General features: G+C 43.5%; 1 protein-coding gene across 1 annotated transcript in view; it reads left to right on the top strand.

Annotated features, from left to right (window-relative positions):
- TMTC1 (transmembrane O-mannosyltransferase targeting cadherins 1) overlaps positions 1 to 17,487 on the top strand; it is a 156,794-nt gene that overhangs the window by 13,814 nt on the left and 125,493 nt on the right. Inside the window, exons 3-5 of the mRNA XM_083401442.1 lie at positions 4,295 to 4,368; positions 9,523 to 9,699; positions 11,088 to 11,294. Of these exons, the coding sequence (XP_083257568.1) occupies positions 4,295 to 4,368; positions 9,523 to 9,699; positions 11,088 to 11,294 (458 nt within the window). The remainder of the gene's footprint in view (positions 1 to 4,294; positions 4,369 to 9,522; positions 9,700 to 11,087; positions 11,295 to 17,487) is intronic.

The following is a 17,487-nucleotide window of genomic DNA, read 5'->3' on the forward strand; positions in this document are numbered from 1 at the left end:
AGTTTCAGGAACTGGAGTTGGAATTCTAAAAGCCGGGATAACTAAGAATCCTGGGACTGTTGTTTCAAGGGTGTAACTCCATTGAAAGATATCATTTCAAGGCCTTGTCAGGAGGGGAGAGGGCTCTTGTGCTTGGATCCTGCTTGTGAGTTTCCCATGGGCATCTCATTGGCCACTGGATTAGAGGGCCATTGGCCCGATCCAGCGGGCTCCTCCTGTGTTCTTAAATGTTTAGGGCATTGGGGGCCTGAGAGTCCACACAACCCTCTCAGCATTCCATGTGGCAGAGAAACAGAACTTGAAGAAGAGTTCATGGAAAGAGAAGTCTTAACAGGTATCAGAGGCTCCTGGAACTTCCCCATTATGTCAAAAGCCGTAGGCTTTTAGCTAGTTTTAAGATGCTTAGGAAATACCCCTCGCAATTCAGAAGTTAAGTTTGTCATCGCCAGCATTATTTACAAAACATTTCCCTCCGAACCGGTACTTCGTTGGAGGCCTGGCCAATGTGGAATATTTTAAGATGGGGAAGAGTGAAATGGCTTTCTTTGCTGAGTTCCTTTCAGGAAAGATTAGCTCTTTAATAACAAAGGAGCCTTGAGCTTTCCAGTTGCCTCCGAAGCATTTCAGGCCTTAATCAGCCAGTCTTTAAATAATGTACCATTTTAGTATGTGTGGGATCATTAAAGTTAGAAAGGGAGGGGGGGGGGTAGAGAACTCGTTCTTTGAAATTTTATTTTAAGGTAAGAATTAGCAGAGAACAAAGCAAATGTCTGGATTCTTAAGATGAATGAACTCGTGATATGAGCCAGGTTTCATGGAATCATAGAATCTTAGAGTTGGAAGGGACCCCCAGGGTCATCTAGTCCAACCCCCTGCAATGCAGGAATCTCAGCTAAAGCATCCATGACAGATGGCCATCCAACCTCTGTTTAAAAACCTCCAAGGAAGGAGAGTCCACCACATCTCATGGGAGTCTGTTCCACTGCTGAACAGCTCTTACTGTCAGGAAGTTTTTCTGAATGTTTAGTCAGAATCTTCTTTCTTGCAACTTGAAGTCATTGGTTCGAGTCCTACCCTCCAGACCAGGAGAAAACAAGCTTGTTCCGTCTTCTGTATTTGAAGATGGCTATCCTATCTCCTCCCAGTCTCCTCTTCTCCAGGATAAACATACCCAGCTCCTTCAAGCGCTCCTCATAATGCTTGGTTTCCAGATCCTTGGTCATCTTGCTTGCCCTCTTCTGCACATGTTCCAGCTTGTCAACATCCTTCTTAAATTGTGGTGCCCAGAATTGGACACAGTATTCCAAGTGTGGTCTGACTAAGGCAGAATAGAGTGGGACTATTACTTTCCTTGATCTGGACGCTATACTTCTGTGGATGCTGCCTAGAATAGCATTAGCTATTTTTGCTGCTGCATCACACTCTAGACTCATGTTAAGCTTGTGGTCCATCAAGACTCCTAGATCCATTTCACATGTACTGCTAGTAATCCAGGTGTCCCCCATCCTATATATGTGCACCTGGTTCTTGCTGCCTAAGTGTAGAACCTTACATTTGTCCCTATTGAAATTCATTTTGTTAGCTTGTGCCCAGTTCTCCAATCCGTTAAGGTCATTTTGAATTCTGATTCTGTCTTCTGAGGCATTAGCTCTCCCAGTTTGGTGTCATCTGCAAATTTGATGAGCATCCCCTCAATTCCTTTATCCAAGTCATTTATAAAGACGTTGAACAACAATGGGCCCGGGACAGAACTCTGCGGCACCCCGCTTGCCCCTTTTTTCCAGGATGACGAGGAACCATTAATGAGTACTCTTTGGGTTTGGTCAGTCAACCAGCTACCAATCCACCTAACAGTTACCTCGTTTAACCCACATTTTACCAGTTTCCTCACGAAAATATCATGGGGAACTTTGTCAAAAAGCCTTACTGAATCAAGATACACTATGTCCACACCATTTCCCTGATCCACCAAGTTTGTAATTCCATCAAAAAAAGAAATCAGATTGGTCTGGCATGACTTATTTTTGAGAAACCCATGCTGGGTCTTAGTAATCGCAGCATCCTTTTCTAAATGCTCACAGACCAACTATTGAATTATCTGTTCTAGGACCTTCCCTGGTATCGATGTCAAGCTCACCGGTCAGTAGTTACCTGGGTCTTCATTTTTCATCTTTTTGAAGATGAGTACAACATTTGCCCACCTCCAGTCTGTAGGGACCTCACCTGTTCTCCAAGAATTCTCAAAGATAATAGACAAAGGCTGTGAAATTACACCTGGAAGCTCCTTTAGTACCCTTGGATGCAGCTCATCAGAGCCTGGAGATTTGAATTCATTTAAAGTAGCTAGATGCTCCCTTACTACCTCTTTTCCTATCATGGGCTTCAGCTCTCTCCTTACATCATTTATTCTGTTATCACCAGGTTGGGCATCACTTTCCTTTTGGGTGAAGACAGAAGCAAAGTAGGTGTTGAATAGTTCCGCCTTTTCTCTGTCACCCAATAGCATTTCTCCATGTTCCCCACACAGAGAACCTACCACTTGCATGTTCTTCCTCTTACTTCGGACATAGCCGAAGAGAGGTGCTTTTAATTTCTTGATTTTTGAGAGGGGATAACATGTTGAAATAACACAAATAAATTCATTAAGGAGTTTGCCAGGTTTTGAGACTCGGGAAATGGCAGCAGTTCATGACAGTCAAAATTTATGTACGAACTGAGAATTGCCTAACCTTTTGTTGGTGAACTTTATCATAGTTAGGAATTACCGTGCTAGCCTATAGGGGAGGGCTTTATTTTTTAAAGACAATCTCTCTCTCTACATATAGAGAGAACTGTGGATGAATCCACAGCATACATTTGAAGCACATGGCTTCCCATAGAGAACCCTGGGAATGGTAGTTTACCCCTCACCGAGCCACAACTCCCAGCACCATTAGCAAACTGTGGTTCCCAAGATTCACTGTTGGGGGGGGGAGAACTCGTGTTAAATGTGCTTTAAATGTATGATGTGGATGTGTCCTTGTAGAGTTACGTCCATCTCTGGAGTGTTTGCATCTTTGCAAACTGCCCCTCAAGTTATTTTTATCCCTTCCCCTTCTTCCTCCTTCAGCTGACCTGAAGTAGCCTCAGGCCCAAACCACATCTTACATGCCTAGGAGTGCATTGGCAGCCTGGCAACCTTTCTCCTCGGCTAAGGAAAAGGTGTTTCCAGTGGATATGACTGTGGGCAGAGAAGGGATGATGAAGGGGAACTGTGCCCAATATTTCCCCATTCCACCCACTGGCTTCCTGAATGCCTTACAGATGTTGCTAGTCTGCATCTCCCATCATCCCTGGCCATGTTCCAATCAACATCTGGAGGGCCACAGATTCCATGTGGAAGAAAAGGCCAGACTGAAGGGCACTTTGACCTGGGGAAAGAGGTTGTGGGCCTTCTTAGTACACTTCTCTGCTCAAAATAACAGCCCCTTCCAAAGCTGTATTCCTTAACAGCAACAGCAAACTGTCAGGTTATCGGTGCACACATTTGCACGTTGTGCGTGCTTTCCCTCCCTTACACACGTGTGTTCGCCTTCCGTTTCAGCATGGATTGAGAGTTTCCCACATGCTGGGGCTAAATTGGAGCTGAAATCGAGCCTCCGTATTTGAAAGCATATACCTCTGGTTACTTACAATGCGATGGGCAAGCAACAGGATGGATATTGCTGCTATGGCCTGCATACGAATTTCCAAGGGGTGTCTTGCCGATCGCTGCTGGAGACAGAATGATGGAATGGATTGATCTTAGATCCAGAAATGCAATTCTTATCCACCACACACACACACCTCCCTAGGGTAGGGTGAATCAGCCCTTTTGAGGAATGTTTGTGTGTCTGTTTCTAATGTAAATCCAATATATTTCTCAGTCTGAACTCACATTTTCCCTAAAACTCCTCTTGAAATAACTCACGTATTTTATTTATGTGTGCCATTTCTAGAAACACTTCATTCATCCTTCAGGGCCTCATTAGCCTAATTTGCATGCCATGGTAGCCAGGGCTAGGCAATTTGCTGCCCTCCAGATGTTGGTGGCTGCGGCTTATCTTATGGCAAAGTTGAGGGGGAGAGGGGAGGATACAGAAAATGAACCTCTAGTTAAAACTAAGGCTGCAATTCTCACCATGAGCTTTTGGGAGTATGTCCTACTGCAGTCCTATGCAACAACATTAGTCATTGCTGTAGCTTTGAAAAACTGTATAGTTTCCTTATTTAATTACAATTCTAACAATGTTTCTCTTTTCCCATCCCTCCTTAGGTAACGGGTATAGTAGGCAGAGCAGATGTCTTGGCCTGTCTACTATTTCTTTTGGCTTTTCTCTCCTATAATAGGTATGACTCTTTTTGTTTTATGGGGTTCTTAAAAAAGTATGTCCCACCTTTTTCTCCCCCAAGGAGCTTGAAGCAGCTTGTGCGTCCCTCCTCATTTAATCCCTACAACAACCTTGTGAGGTAGGTTAGGCTGAGAGGCAGTGACTGGCCCAAGGTCACTTACTGAGCTTCATGGTTGGGGTTTGGGGAGGAGCAAGCTGGATCTCTTAAGGAAAGGGTCAAGCCGTCCTGCTGCTTCTGTGCTCTGTATTATCCCCCTCCACTGAGCTGCTTTTTCTTTAATTAAAACAAAGGAAGAAGGTGGGAAGAACCTGCTTTCCCCAGAGATGTTAACTGCTGTCCTGGTTATATGGTATGGTACCATTTTGGGGGTGTGGAAAACTGCCCTGTATCAGTGCCTGTGGAGCAGAGAGAGGAAAAACCCATTTAGAGTTCTTAAGCACTGTGAAGAATGCATAGAGCTCTCGCACAGGCAGGCTTCCCTCTTCATTCCAGCTGTGGGGGGAGACCTGTGCAAGCATCCCTTTGCACATACAGAGCTTTCTGCCTCAGTGAATCTGGGAAGGCCTTTGGGTCACTCAGGCGCCAGATGTGGCCTGAAATTCTAGCAGTGAGAGAGACAGGAAGCAGAGCCTGCTCCCAGGGGAAATGGTGGGAGGACAACAACAAAAACCTCTCCTTGGAACTGTGTCTACAAACCACGGCATAGACAAAAGTGTGGATGAACTCTCAGGCTCCTCCTTTCCTTAAATTGTTTCTATTCCAACCAATCATTATAAAACCTGCTATTTAACTTTTTTTAAAATGGATACCTTCTTGGTTTCCCCATCCCACCCCGCTTCCCCCAGCATCCTTTTTTCCTTTTGCTCTTTGTCTTTCAGATTGTAATGCCTGCGGGTCTTGGTTCCTGATTATATGCAAGCCACTTTGTGAGCCGTTATGGCTGGGCAGTGGGGCTACACATGCTTTAAACAAGTTAGATAAACAAATTCCACATCGGCATGGAACTGTTGTGTAGAATCCCGCCACTCGCCTGAGACCCTTGAGTCTGTGGCTGAATTGGCTACATGATGAAATATCTAATAATCCCACTGAAGTGAAGGGTATTACATAGTTAAATAAATGAGTCCTGTAATTACCGCGAATGCTTCACAGAATCTCTGCTGTAAGCAACGAATCACAATTTGCATGCTCTTAAAACTATTTGTTTGCTGGCACTTAACAACAATGAAGACAAACGGCTTGCAGAGTGCTTACTCCCTTTTAAAAGCTTTTTTACTTTTAACATCAAACACGATTGTGGTCAAGTCTCTAAATCTTTCCAGCATATATAGAGAGACTCAGTGTCTTTGATGGGGATTCAGTTACTCTGTTAAAGTCTCACGCAAAACGTGCATTGTCTTAAGAGTTTAGAGAAGCTGAGCTGAAATCGGATGGGGATGAGTTCACTGAACATTTTCACATCCTTTGAAAAGTCTCCCCACTTTCAGCAACGGAGAGTAGCTTTAAAAGGGCTTCAAAGGCTCCTTCAGTAATGGTTTGTGTGGGCTCAAAATGTCATTCCTAGACCTTGGCAACTAGGCCAGTCTTCTGTTGATGGGAGCATTCAGATGTATGTTTGGTTACTCTTTAAAAAGCTCTCGAGCACAACAGGTGAGCTATTTGTCTTCATAGTTTATAGAAATGAGCTGAAATCGGGTGTACATGTGAATGTGGCAGGAAGGCAGGGGGAGAGAGTGCAGGGACATGGGAAGGTGCCTTATACTGAGTCAGACCCTTGGGCCCATCTAACTCAGTATTGTCTGCATTGACTAGCAGCAAATCTCCCATTTCAGGAAGGACATCTCTCCCAGTCCTACCTGGAGATGCTTGGGGAGTGAATCTGCGAACTTCTGCATGCAGAGCAGATGCTCTCCTGCTGTTCTGTTGTTCCTTCCCTGACTGGGACTGTAGCTCAGTGGTAGCACATCTACTCCCCCCCCCCCCCGATTTCCAAATTAGCCCAATGATGTCTCCTGTCTTCTGGAATTGGATTGTATGAATGGCGGTTCTGTTACCACATTAGGGGTGCAACAGAACCAGGAATGTTTGCATGGTGCCCAAATAACTAGGCAAAGCTCATTCTGTTGCTGCATTGTGCTGGGAGCATAACAAGCAATAAAACTGCCTCTGTAGCACAGTACAAGAAGACAGGTAGCCTTGTCTGGTTGTCTTGGCAATGCAGGGAGGAGTTCCTTCACAGTGAAGCAGCCTTGCTTCGTTTACCCTTTGCTGGTGATACTAGGTTGCCAAATCTAATTGTCTACGTAGCCCTTTGAATTGTGCTGTCATCTCCCTTCCTCACTACGTGATCCCTGATTTTGTCCTTAACCCTTCCATCTCATGATGTCACCTGTATCTTTCCATCTATTTCCAGTGTTGAGAGGTGAGTGCGGATGTAACCAGAGTAGTACCACCTATGTACAAGAAGGGTGGATTAGCAGGCTTGGGAGAATGCCAGGGTCTGCAGAATCACAAAACACTATTAGAAACTCCCTCCCTACCATGGAAGGGCCGTACCTCAGTGATAGAGCATCTGCAGAACGATCCAGGTTTAATCTTTGGCAACTCCAAGTGGAGCTGAGAATTTCTCCAGCCTGAAAGCCCAGAGAGCTGCTGATAGTTATTGTAGAAAATACTAAGCTACATGGACAAATGGCCTGACTTGGTATAAGGCAGCATATTTGGTGAGTGCAGAATGTTGACTGACTAATGGAGGAGACAAAAGAATGGGAAATGGTGGTGGAGAAAGAATGGAGCAGAATATGCCTGGAATAGGGCGGCTGTGGCTAAAATGCTGAACTGGGACAGTCTACGCTGCAACATTATGTTGATGGTCCCTTTTGTTTTGTACTCATAACTTAAACGTATAGGGCGGGATTAACCTAACCAGCCCCAGCAGCGGAAGGATTTGCATAATGGGGGTCTCTCCCTATGCTCCCCCCCAAAAATGGCTCTGATGGGGTTGGGAGACCCCCCCAGAATAGCAGGCAGAGGAAGAGAGGGGAATTGCTCCATCTGGCAAGCTGCAATGCTTGAGCAAATGAAACAATTGGAAGAGTGCAGTATTAAATCCCACGCTTTGTTTCTGACCACCCCTAGACATTCACATTGCTAAAGGTAAAGGGACCCCTGACCATTAGGTCCAGTCCTGACTGACTCTGGGGTTGTGGCACTCATCTCACTTTATTGGCCGAGGGAACCGGCATACCGCTTCCGGGTCATGTGGCCAGCATGACTAAACCGCTTCTGGTGAACCAGAGCAGCACACAGAAATGCTGTTTACCTTCCCGCTGGAGCAATATCTATTTATCTACTTGCACTTTGACGTGCTTTCGAACTGCTAGGTTGGCAGGAGTTCACATTGCTAACTCCATCCTAAATAGACCACAGAAGTTTCTATAAATGAAAGAAGCTGTTGCAAACTCTTATTGTCCTTTGTTCCAGGAAATGTCATTGGAATAAAGTTAATGGCGGTCAGTTTATATTCTTTTCCCGTCAGGAAATGCTTCCACTGGGTGGGGGCTCCCTAAGGAAAGGCTACATGGACACGCTAGATTTCTGATACGGAATTGAAAAGCTGTCATAAGCCATGGATTTCTCTGAATGCAAATAGGGGCATCGTTCTACCCTTAACATCTCTATGATGAAAGCCCCATAGACCTGCCAGTTCGGCATTTGTAGTGACAACCAATTTAGGTTAAGTATAGGAAGTGACAATAAAGATTATACTGGGACATAGAAATCTGCCTTATTAAATCAAGTCAGACAGTTTGTCCCTCTTGCTCAGTATTGTCCCCTCTGAATTGGCAGAAACTATTTAGTTCTCAGACAGAGATATCTCCCAGTACCTGTTCCCTGGTGCTTTTTAACTGAGGATGCTATGGATTGAAGCCTTAAACTTGGACCCTGATGGCTGTGTTCTACCTTCACTGTTCTGAGTACCACTTGGGAGGGAACTGCAGGTGGAGAGAGTGCTGTTGTGTTCAGGTCCTGATTTTGGGATCTGGTTGGTCACTGCAAGAACAGGCTGCTAAACAAGATGAGCCAGTGGCCTGATGCTGTAGGCTCTTCTTATGTTCTAATGACCTTCTGCATGCAAACCATGTGTCCCACCACTGAACTGTGGTGCCCATAGGTGTCCACATGGGAGAGGGTAAAAGGGACGTGGTCTCCCACTTCCCTTTGATGAACCATACTCTTTGGATCCTCCAAGTTTCTATCATTTTTGGAACATCAGAAGTGAGGCTAAATAGCCTCATTCATGCATTCAAAAAACATATGTAGTCATACTATGTGGAGGGGCGGGGGACTGCACATACAAGCCACACCCCCACTGCCCCTACTGGTTGTACTTTACCCTTAGGTCAGGGGAAGATGATCACTTCCCAAGAATGAATATCCCCCTGCTTCCTTTTTGGACCAAATACAGTTTGCAAGCTCAAGTGGCCTTAATTGTACAGTGCCTGTATTCCAACAACGGGAAGGATTGGGCTGGAGAGCAATTCCGAGCTCACATGTACACAACTGTTTGGTGCCGAGGTATATCTTGGGTAGGCACAAATTCATGGGAATCCATAGGAATTTTTTGGAGAGGGGGGCAAAGTAAAACAATGAGAAGGGAAACAGGCTAGTTTCTCATGAAAAATGGGATGAATAGTGCCTGTACAATGGTAGTGGAGAGGGAAATACACGGGCAAATGTAATTACACAATAGGGCTATTGTGTAGTTGCATTTGCCCAATGTGTAATTGCATTTGCCCATCTTCTTCCCACCTATTGTCCGTTGTTGATTGTATGCTCCTTGGGGGAGAAAAGACATGTGCATGCTGTCTGTGGAACTCTATAAGGAACCATATGTCGTCGTCTCCTTTTACGATAACTTCCTTTTTTGCCCGTTCTTCTTTTTGCCTTATCACTCTGCTTATTTAACAGAAGCACGTTGTTGTTTTTCAACTTTGCTGATGCAGACAGTCTTGTTTATTAACAGTGTACTAGGGAGGGGGTTTTATAACTTAAGGGAAAGAAATCTGCTTAATGGACAAATAGGAAGCAAAATGCATTTGCCGTTTGGTTTCTTGAAGTAATTTCTCCCATTTCCATTCTGCCTTGCAGGAGTGTGGATCAGCTTTATGTTGGGGAACATTTCCCCCCCACTGCCTCCCCCTCCTTTTTGCTGCTTAGTTTATTTCTTGGGACCTGTGCAATGCTGGTGAAGGAAACTGGGATCACCGTCTTTGGTGTTTGCCTGGTGTATGATGGCTTCTTGCTTTCTCAAAATAGACTCAGAATGTAAGTAAACATAACTTGCATGTTTTAGTCTTTTGGCTATATCTATCTTGCATAGAAGCACACAGAATGTACCAGCTCATAAATACATTCAGTCCACAGTGGGGTGACGTGGAGCAGTTGCCCTCGCTGGATCAGCCAGAATTTCCAGATTCCCAGCTTTCATTTTTTTAAAACAGGAAGTTTCTAGTATTTGAAAAACTTGAGATATGAGGCAAGTGCTTCCACCAGTGCAATGGGGCTTCCTCCTTTCTCCCTTTGTGCACCCCCCCAAGTTCCTCCCCAGTTGATTCTAGGGGATGTCGAGAGAACCCCTAGAACAACACAGGATGGGGGGAGGAAATAGAGAAATGATTAGTGTTGAACACATAGTTACTGAGTCACCTTGTTTAGTCACTGTCTCACTCCCATACCTACCTCACTAGGTTGTTGTGAGAATAAAGGTTTTGGGTGGCTGGGGGGAAACCATCTATGCTGTCCCAAGCTACCTGGAGGAAAATATTAGCTAGTTTTCACAGTGTTTCCATTTGGACAGAATCATCCCTAAAAACCTTAGAACTTGGTTGTCTGATACATATTTAGGACTGTTCAGTGAAAATCTTTCTTTTCTTCAACTGCTTTCCTAGATGGGCTCCCTGCACTGACAGATGCTAACGATTGTGTTTTATTGCTTCGATAACATTATATAGCTGCCACATCTGTATTGTAGAGCTTCCAAGAATTAGGCTGTGTGGCCCAGGTGTGGCACAACTTTATATCCATACTAATGTTATCCAGAGTGAATGCTGCAGTTTATAGTGCTCAGTATTTTATGTCTATACTTCTTCCCTGGCACTCTTTATTGAGATGGATTTCTCCATCCAAATAAAATAACCTAGTTACACTGATAACAACACTTAAGATCGATAATGGAAACAGCACCAATAGCTGCAACAGACATCAAGCCATTAGAGCAGCAGCAAATGTACAAGCTACAGCGAGTCATAAAGTATATAATTGTACACATACACATTTGTAAATTTATATTAAAGTGAATTAAAATTTTGCTGAGTTGTGGTCAGCTAAGCTCCACTCAGACCCACTGGAATTAATGGACTCTCGTTAGTAGCACTGACATTGAACACAAGCCTGTTCATAGAACTACCAATTATTTATCCCAGGTGTGGGGAATGTTCATGTATTTGATCCCTTTCTGCGATTCATTTTCAGCCATAGAGAATGACTCAGAGGAGCACTCTTGTCATGCCGTCAGAGAAATGATATTGGGTGTGGGATCATCCTAACACCGCTTTTCACACGGGTGGAACCAAATAAATGCTGTAGGTAGCCCCCGCTTGATGTACGTGGAAACCTGTCTGTTAATAAAAAGCTTTGATTCCTTTTTCAATTAGGAAAAACGGAGGGGTGCACCAGAAGATTCCTCGGCCTCCTTCAGCTTCCCTACACGCTTCGTTACAATTTCCGTCGTCCAGCAGGGAAAATGGGAAGCACCGCGTGGCTCACAAGGGGACGTGGAACTCCTGCCACCCGGCATCACCTGAAGAACAGCAGCACAACGGCCTTTCTGTCTTGAGCAAAGTTGTGAGGGCTGTGCTAAGGTACTATATTCAAACAAATGTTTGGAATTTGGAAGTGCACCCAGCTGCTTTTATCAGAATAGCAGGTGAACATGGGTTTGTGTTCCCCATACCATGCCTTTTGTTCATTTGGCCTAGTCTTCACCAGCCTGATGTTGGTGGACTCCCAATTCTCCTCATCCCCAGACACCATGGCCCAATGGTTTGGGGAGGGATGAATCTTGCCAACTTTGCTTTCTCTCTGTTTCCCATTTTTCCAGTCTTAAATTTAGCTCTCCTCACTTTTGCACCAGTTTACAATTTTGTTTAAAAGTCCGAATAAAAATTCATATACATTTTCTTGCACATTTAATCTAAAATACACATTTTTGTATAGTGTTTTGCCCAACACACACACATTTTTGCAAGCAATATAATGCGGTTTTGTACGTCATTTTCACCGATGTAGGAAATTTTGTGTGCGCTTACCCCTAATAATATGCTTTTTGTGCACATTTATTGTTTTCGAAACTGCAGTGCAAAATTTGAAGAGGTGCAAATTTTGGTTCATGTGTTGGTTTGAGAAGTGCCAATTAGATTTGCATTAAAATGTGAGCCAGACTGATTTATCTCCCATCGTTAATCAGGGATGAAGGGAGTCTCAAGGGTGCCTGGTTGGAGAAACCTGCTCTTAGGTCATTCGGGTCTATTCTGACTGGCAGTGGCTATCTAGGGTCATAGGCAGAGGTCTCTCCCATTGCCTCCTACCCAAGCCCTGGTACCTGGAGATGCCAGGCACTGAATTGTGGCTCTCCTACACAGCACAACTCAGTTTCCTTTCTCCCCTCTGGTTTGCAGGGGAGCCAACATGTCCCAGTGCAGTTTCACCAGCATACCTAGCTTTCAAGTGAATGTGGTATTTTGGGTGAGGACCATTTAGCAGGCTGCGCTTTAAGGGTAGCACAACTGGTTCAGCCGCACCGGGTGCCATGCTGCAGGGGGCGCCACAACAATGCTGTAGAATGGAGCCAAGAGGCCAGGGCATGCCAAATTTTAGTGTTGCGTAGGGCGCCTCTGAAATTTGAGAGCCCAAAGTCTGCCACTGCACTTAGGGCCCTATCCTGCAGAGATGAGTAAAGCAACTTCCCCTAGGTTGTGTCACTAAATGGCAACTTGCGAACAGGAAATAAGGGCTTTGTGTCACTTCTGTTTTTCCTCTCTGGGTGGAGCACAGCATCCTTCTACTAAGGATTTATGTGTATTGCTTGCTAAGTTTCCTTACCCATCTGCTGGTAATTGAGTTGTGAATAAGTCTTATTAGCCATTATCCCTTTTTAATCCCTCCTTAATAGGGCACAGTGCTGTTAATTGGATATGCTTGTTTCCTGGTGTTGTGTTTCATTTGCCAGGTGATCTTTTCCTTGAAATGCTGGACTTCTTGATTAGGGTAGTGACTACTGCAGTATAACTATGGGGCCAAACCATGTGTGGAGAGTTTGGCTAAGCAGTCATAGCAAAATAAAGCAAGGATTTGTGCTACAAGTGTACAGCCAGGCAGACACTTCTTAAAGGAGCAATGTGACAAATTTCCAGGCCACAGTGATGCAAACAGCCCTATAGATGCACTGATTATACAGCGCATCTATAGCGTATCTCTCTACAGAAGCTTTTCCCAGTCTGAAGTTTTGGCCCACAGCTCTTATCAGTCCCAGAGAGGCCAGGTGAAGGTCTATTTTACTCTGCCATACTTTTATGTTGTATGTTTCAGTGCATTCAGATCTGGTTACAAATAGTTTTCCCATTTGCTGGATTTTAGGCTGGGTTCTTTGCTAATTTTTATTATGGTCACTTTTTAGGCTTCTTTTGGTACTGTCTTATGTTGGGCTGTGAGTTTTTATATCATTTTTGTATTGTGATAGTTTTACTGATTGAATTGTATTTGATTTTTTTTTGTACATTGCCCAGTAGTCTTTGGTTGCTGGACGGACCAGAAATGTATTCTTATTCTCATTACAGACATAATGTACATTACAGGCATAACATTTTCTTATGTCCATGTGTTGGCAAGCTAGTCATACAAAGGAGTTAGCAGTTGGGCTCTTGATATAACCAGATTTCAGCATTTGTTCTGAAAGAGTTTCGCATCCAGAAGTGATACAGCTAATTTTGCTGATAAAACTTCTGCCCATGTAGTTCTGCTGTATGCTTATGCAAGATGTCAGCAATATCTGCTACCTTGGGTCTTTGTGTTCTGGAGCAGTTAAGACACAACTAGAAAAGTGTTTGGAACCATAACGCTCCAGGTGATCTATAATGTAGCTTTTGGCATTTACTCAATATTTTGTAAAACAGACAAACAAAAAACTTTAATGGTCCAATCCAAGTGTTTGTTTTTAATTACAAACTTGGTTGAATTTTGTTTTTAATTGCCAAACACAAAGTGTTGTCTTCCAAAGAGAAATATATGCACATATGTTAAGACTTTTATGCAGTCATCCACATGGCATCAAAACAAACTTGGAAAATCTTTTACATTACATTTTCATCTCACACCCACAGGGTATACTTAAGTCTAAGGCGTTAAGATAATTTCTCCATAGTGGCTGCTGTGACTGAGACAGAATGGAGATTACTGTACTATTGTTAATAAACAATATAAACTGAGACCATACAGAGCCAAACCCAGGCTTCATTTGTTCATCCTCGTATCACCCACCGAACATTCAAAAAATCAAAACCAGCAATAAACTAAAAACACATGGGCATTCTAAATCTCTCAGTAGGCTTGTCTAAACAAAAATGTTTTTAGCAGGCCCTGAAAAGAATACAGTGAAGATGTCTGCCTGATATCAATAGGCAGGGAGTTCCAAAGTGTTGATGGCACTACAATAATAGGTTGGTTTATTACAGGTATTGTGTGGCACCTGTAACAGTGCCAGTTGTGCAGGATCAATCCCATCAGGAACTCCAGTCTTTGCCTAGCACAAGATTCTGTGTTCTGCTATGCAAGGGAGTATGGTTAGGTTATTAATGTCTTCTTAGCTCTTTTATGAGGCCTTTTAAACTTGGTTGAGCACCTTTTTGAAACATTTGCCTTTATAAAAAATAAAAGAAAACTATTCACCACCCTTTGAAAGACTGACAGCTTTATGGAGGACTGCTCATAGTTAAATGTTGTATGGAAGCATGGTTTTCTAATGAGAACTAAAATGGAAAGCAAGGTAGGTTTAACTACCATTTTGCGATTTTACAAATCTCCCCTGTACAGTCCTCCAATTATCAATTTGCAGTTAAGTTCTGCAGAGCCATGGTGAGTGCACTTGATATCCTCAACGTTTAATTTAGCACGAAGCTAATAACCTGCTCTTGTCTTTTCTGTCTTGTAAGAAGTTAAGTTATATCTATTTATTACAACAGGGAGTTTGGGTTATGTGCAACTATGGAAGAGAGATGAAATTATCAAACTTGGAAAAATACTTTAAAAATTGCCATCAAATAAAAAAAATATGAGTGAATCAAAGATGGTTCAGATATTTGCAGTATCTCCATGTCAAATGGATTGTTTACTCAGATGTTTAAAATAACAGCTTGTTGTTTGCAAGGCCCTAAAGTAAACTTAAGGTCCGTATAGTTAAATTAAAGCTATAGTTTTCCCAGTAGTGATGTATGGAAGTGAGAGCTGGACCATAAAGAAGGCTGATCGCCAATGAATTGATGCTTTTGAATTATGGTGCTGGAGGAGACTCTTGAGAGTCCCATGGACTGCAAGAAGATCAAACCTATCCATTCTGAAGGAAATTAGCCCTGAGTGCTCACTGGAAGGACAGATCGTGAAGCTGAGGCTCCAAGACTTTGGCCACCTCATGAGAAGAGAAGACTCCCTGGAAAAGACCCTGATGCTGGGAAAGATGGAGGGCACAAGGAGAAGGGGACGACAGAGGATGAGATGGTTGGACAGTGTTCTCGAAGCTACCAGCATGAGTTTGACCAGACTGTGGGAGGCAGTGGAAGACAGGAGTGCCTGGCGTGCTCTAGTCCATGGGGTCACGAAGAGTCGGACATGACTAAACGACTAAACAGCAACAAAGTAAACTTGCAAATAAATCTACAAAAATTAGTAGTCCATTAAAAAATTATAACTCACCTGCTCTCACATACCTGTGTTAGTCATTTAAAGGGGAAAACCCACCTTGGTTTTTGAAAACCTTCCCCTACATAGTCACCTGGAGCCTTTTTTTGCCAAGTGAATTTACAAACTTCTGCTAATGAGATATGTGTGGTGGGGTTTTTTTTTTTGGGGGGGGTAGCCTGTAATGTTTAATTTTTTAATCTATTAGACTGCTTTCATTGTAATCTTTACAGAAAAGCAGCATTCAGATGCAGTGAATGTAATTATTGGCAAATCCTTTAATGAGCTAAAAAGATATCTCTGATTAATTGGGCAGCAGATTAAAAAGAAACTAACATAATAACTTATTAAAATTGTAGATTTTCAAGAACTATATTAAGAAAGGCACTTAATCTTCTTTTTCTCTCATACACATTGTCTCTCCCCCTGCACCCCCCACCCAGCCCACACACAAAAGAAGAATGCCTTTTCTGAGATGGTGCCTGAAACAAAACAAGTATACGTGACCTACAAGCAAATTATACTTCTTGCTTCAGGTCTAGCTGTTCCCAGGCTTTCTTCAAAGTGCTGGTCGTTATTTTGAAAGCTTTTAAAGTGGTTTAGGACCAAGATACTTAAAGAACAATCCCACCCCAGATAGGAATCTGCTTGTCAGCTAAGACAGGGGTGAGTAACCTGCAGGCTGACACCCTTTCATGTGTGTAGGAAGGAGGAAAACAGGGGGAAAGAGGGTGACAGAGATAAAGGGATAAATAGGCACCACTGCGGTGAGAAGGTAAATGGCGTTTCCATGCGCTCTGGCACTCATCACGGTGTTCCATTGCTTCAGAAGCGGTTTAGCCATGCTGGCCACATGACCTGGAAAAGCTATCTGTGGACAAACACCGGCTCCCTTGGCCTGAAAGCAGAGATGAGTGCTGCACCCCATAGTCGAATTTGACTGGACTTAAACATCCAGGGGTCCTTTAGAGCCAATGTGGTGTAGTGGTTAAGAGCGGTAGACTCGTAATCTGGTGAACCGGGTTCGTTTACCAGTCTCCGCTTCTCCACATCCAGCTGCTGGGTGACCTTGGGCTAGTCACACTTCGTTGAAGGGAAAAGAGAATGTTAGCCGCTTTGAGACTTCTTCAGGTAGTGATAAAGCGGGATATCAAATCCAAACTCTTCCTCTTCTTCGGAAGAAGGAAGGAGCTAAGATGGCGTCGTTAGTGGTAGCTCTATTCTGTGCTCCGCGTTGATATATAGTTTTATCAGTATCTATCAGCACTTTTAAAGCCTTTTTTTTTTTTTCTTCTTTTTTAATCGAGCTTAGCAGTTTTAAATTATCACTCTCTTTTATTAAGTGCCAAAGGCCTATTTTTATCCAAAAGAAGCTCAGCAAGCCGCCCTATCTTCACGAAGCTGGTAACTAGCAGACGGGGGAGGCCAGCTACTCCTCTGGAAGGACGCCGAGCTTTTTATCTATAAAAAAGGAAGGAATTGAAGCTGCTATAACCCCAAGAAACACAAGGCAAGTTCAACCCGATAATTATTCCAAGGGGCTTTTGTTTTCTTTTTTCTGCTTCGTCATTCTGCCTAGCTACTTTACTGGTTACGTCGTGAGGCTGTTGAATGAGGGAGAAAGACCTAGCTGAATTTTAAACTAAACAAGGCACAGTATGAAAGCTTAAGACCAGTAATATTTTCTAACACTTTAAATGACTGATACTTCACAAGCCCCGATGTAAATTGCCGGAGAAACTAACAAGTGGAGAGGTTGGAGAGGTTTAGGAGGCAATTTCCACAAATCGGCACTTCTGCTACTGTTTACTCCAGCTTAGAACAAAAGATAAGCCGCCGTTAAGCAAGCACCCCCTACCATACACCCATATATACCCATATACCCACTATACCCACTATGGTCCTCACCAGGAAAAAATACAAGGACCAAGGAATTTTGCCTAGGTCACCACAGAGCCCGTTGGAGCGACGAAGGAGACAAAGTAAAATTACCAGCTACTTTCCTCAAAAAGACTCGAGCAAGAGAACTCAGAATGAGAGTATCCTAGATGTAGCTATGCCTTTGCCACTCACAGTGTTGGATTGGTCAACACAGCTAAAGGACTT

Source organism: Podarcis tiliguerta (genome assembly GCF_965153285.1).
Source record: "Podarcis tiliguerta genome assembly, chromosome: 10".
Lineage (NCBI taxonomy): Eukaryota > Metazoa > Chordata > Lepidosauria > Squamata > Lacertidae > Podarcis > Podarcis tiliguerta.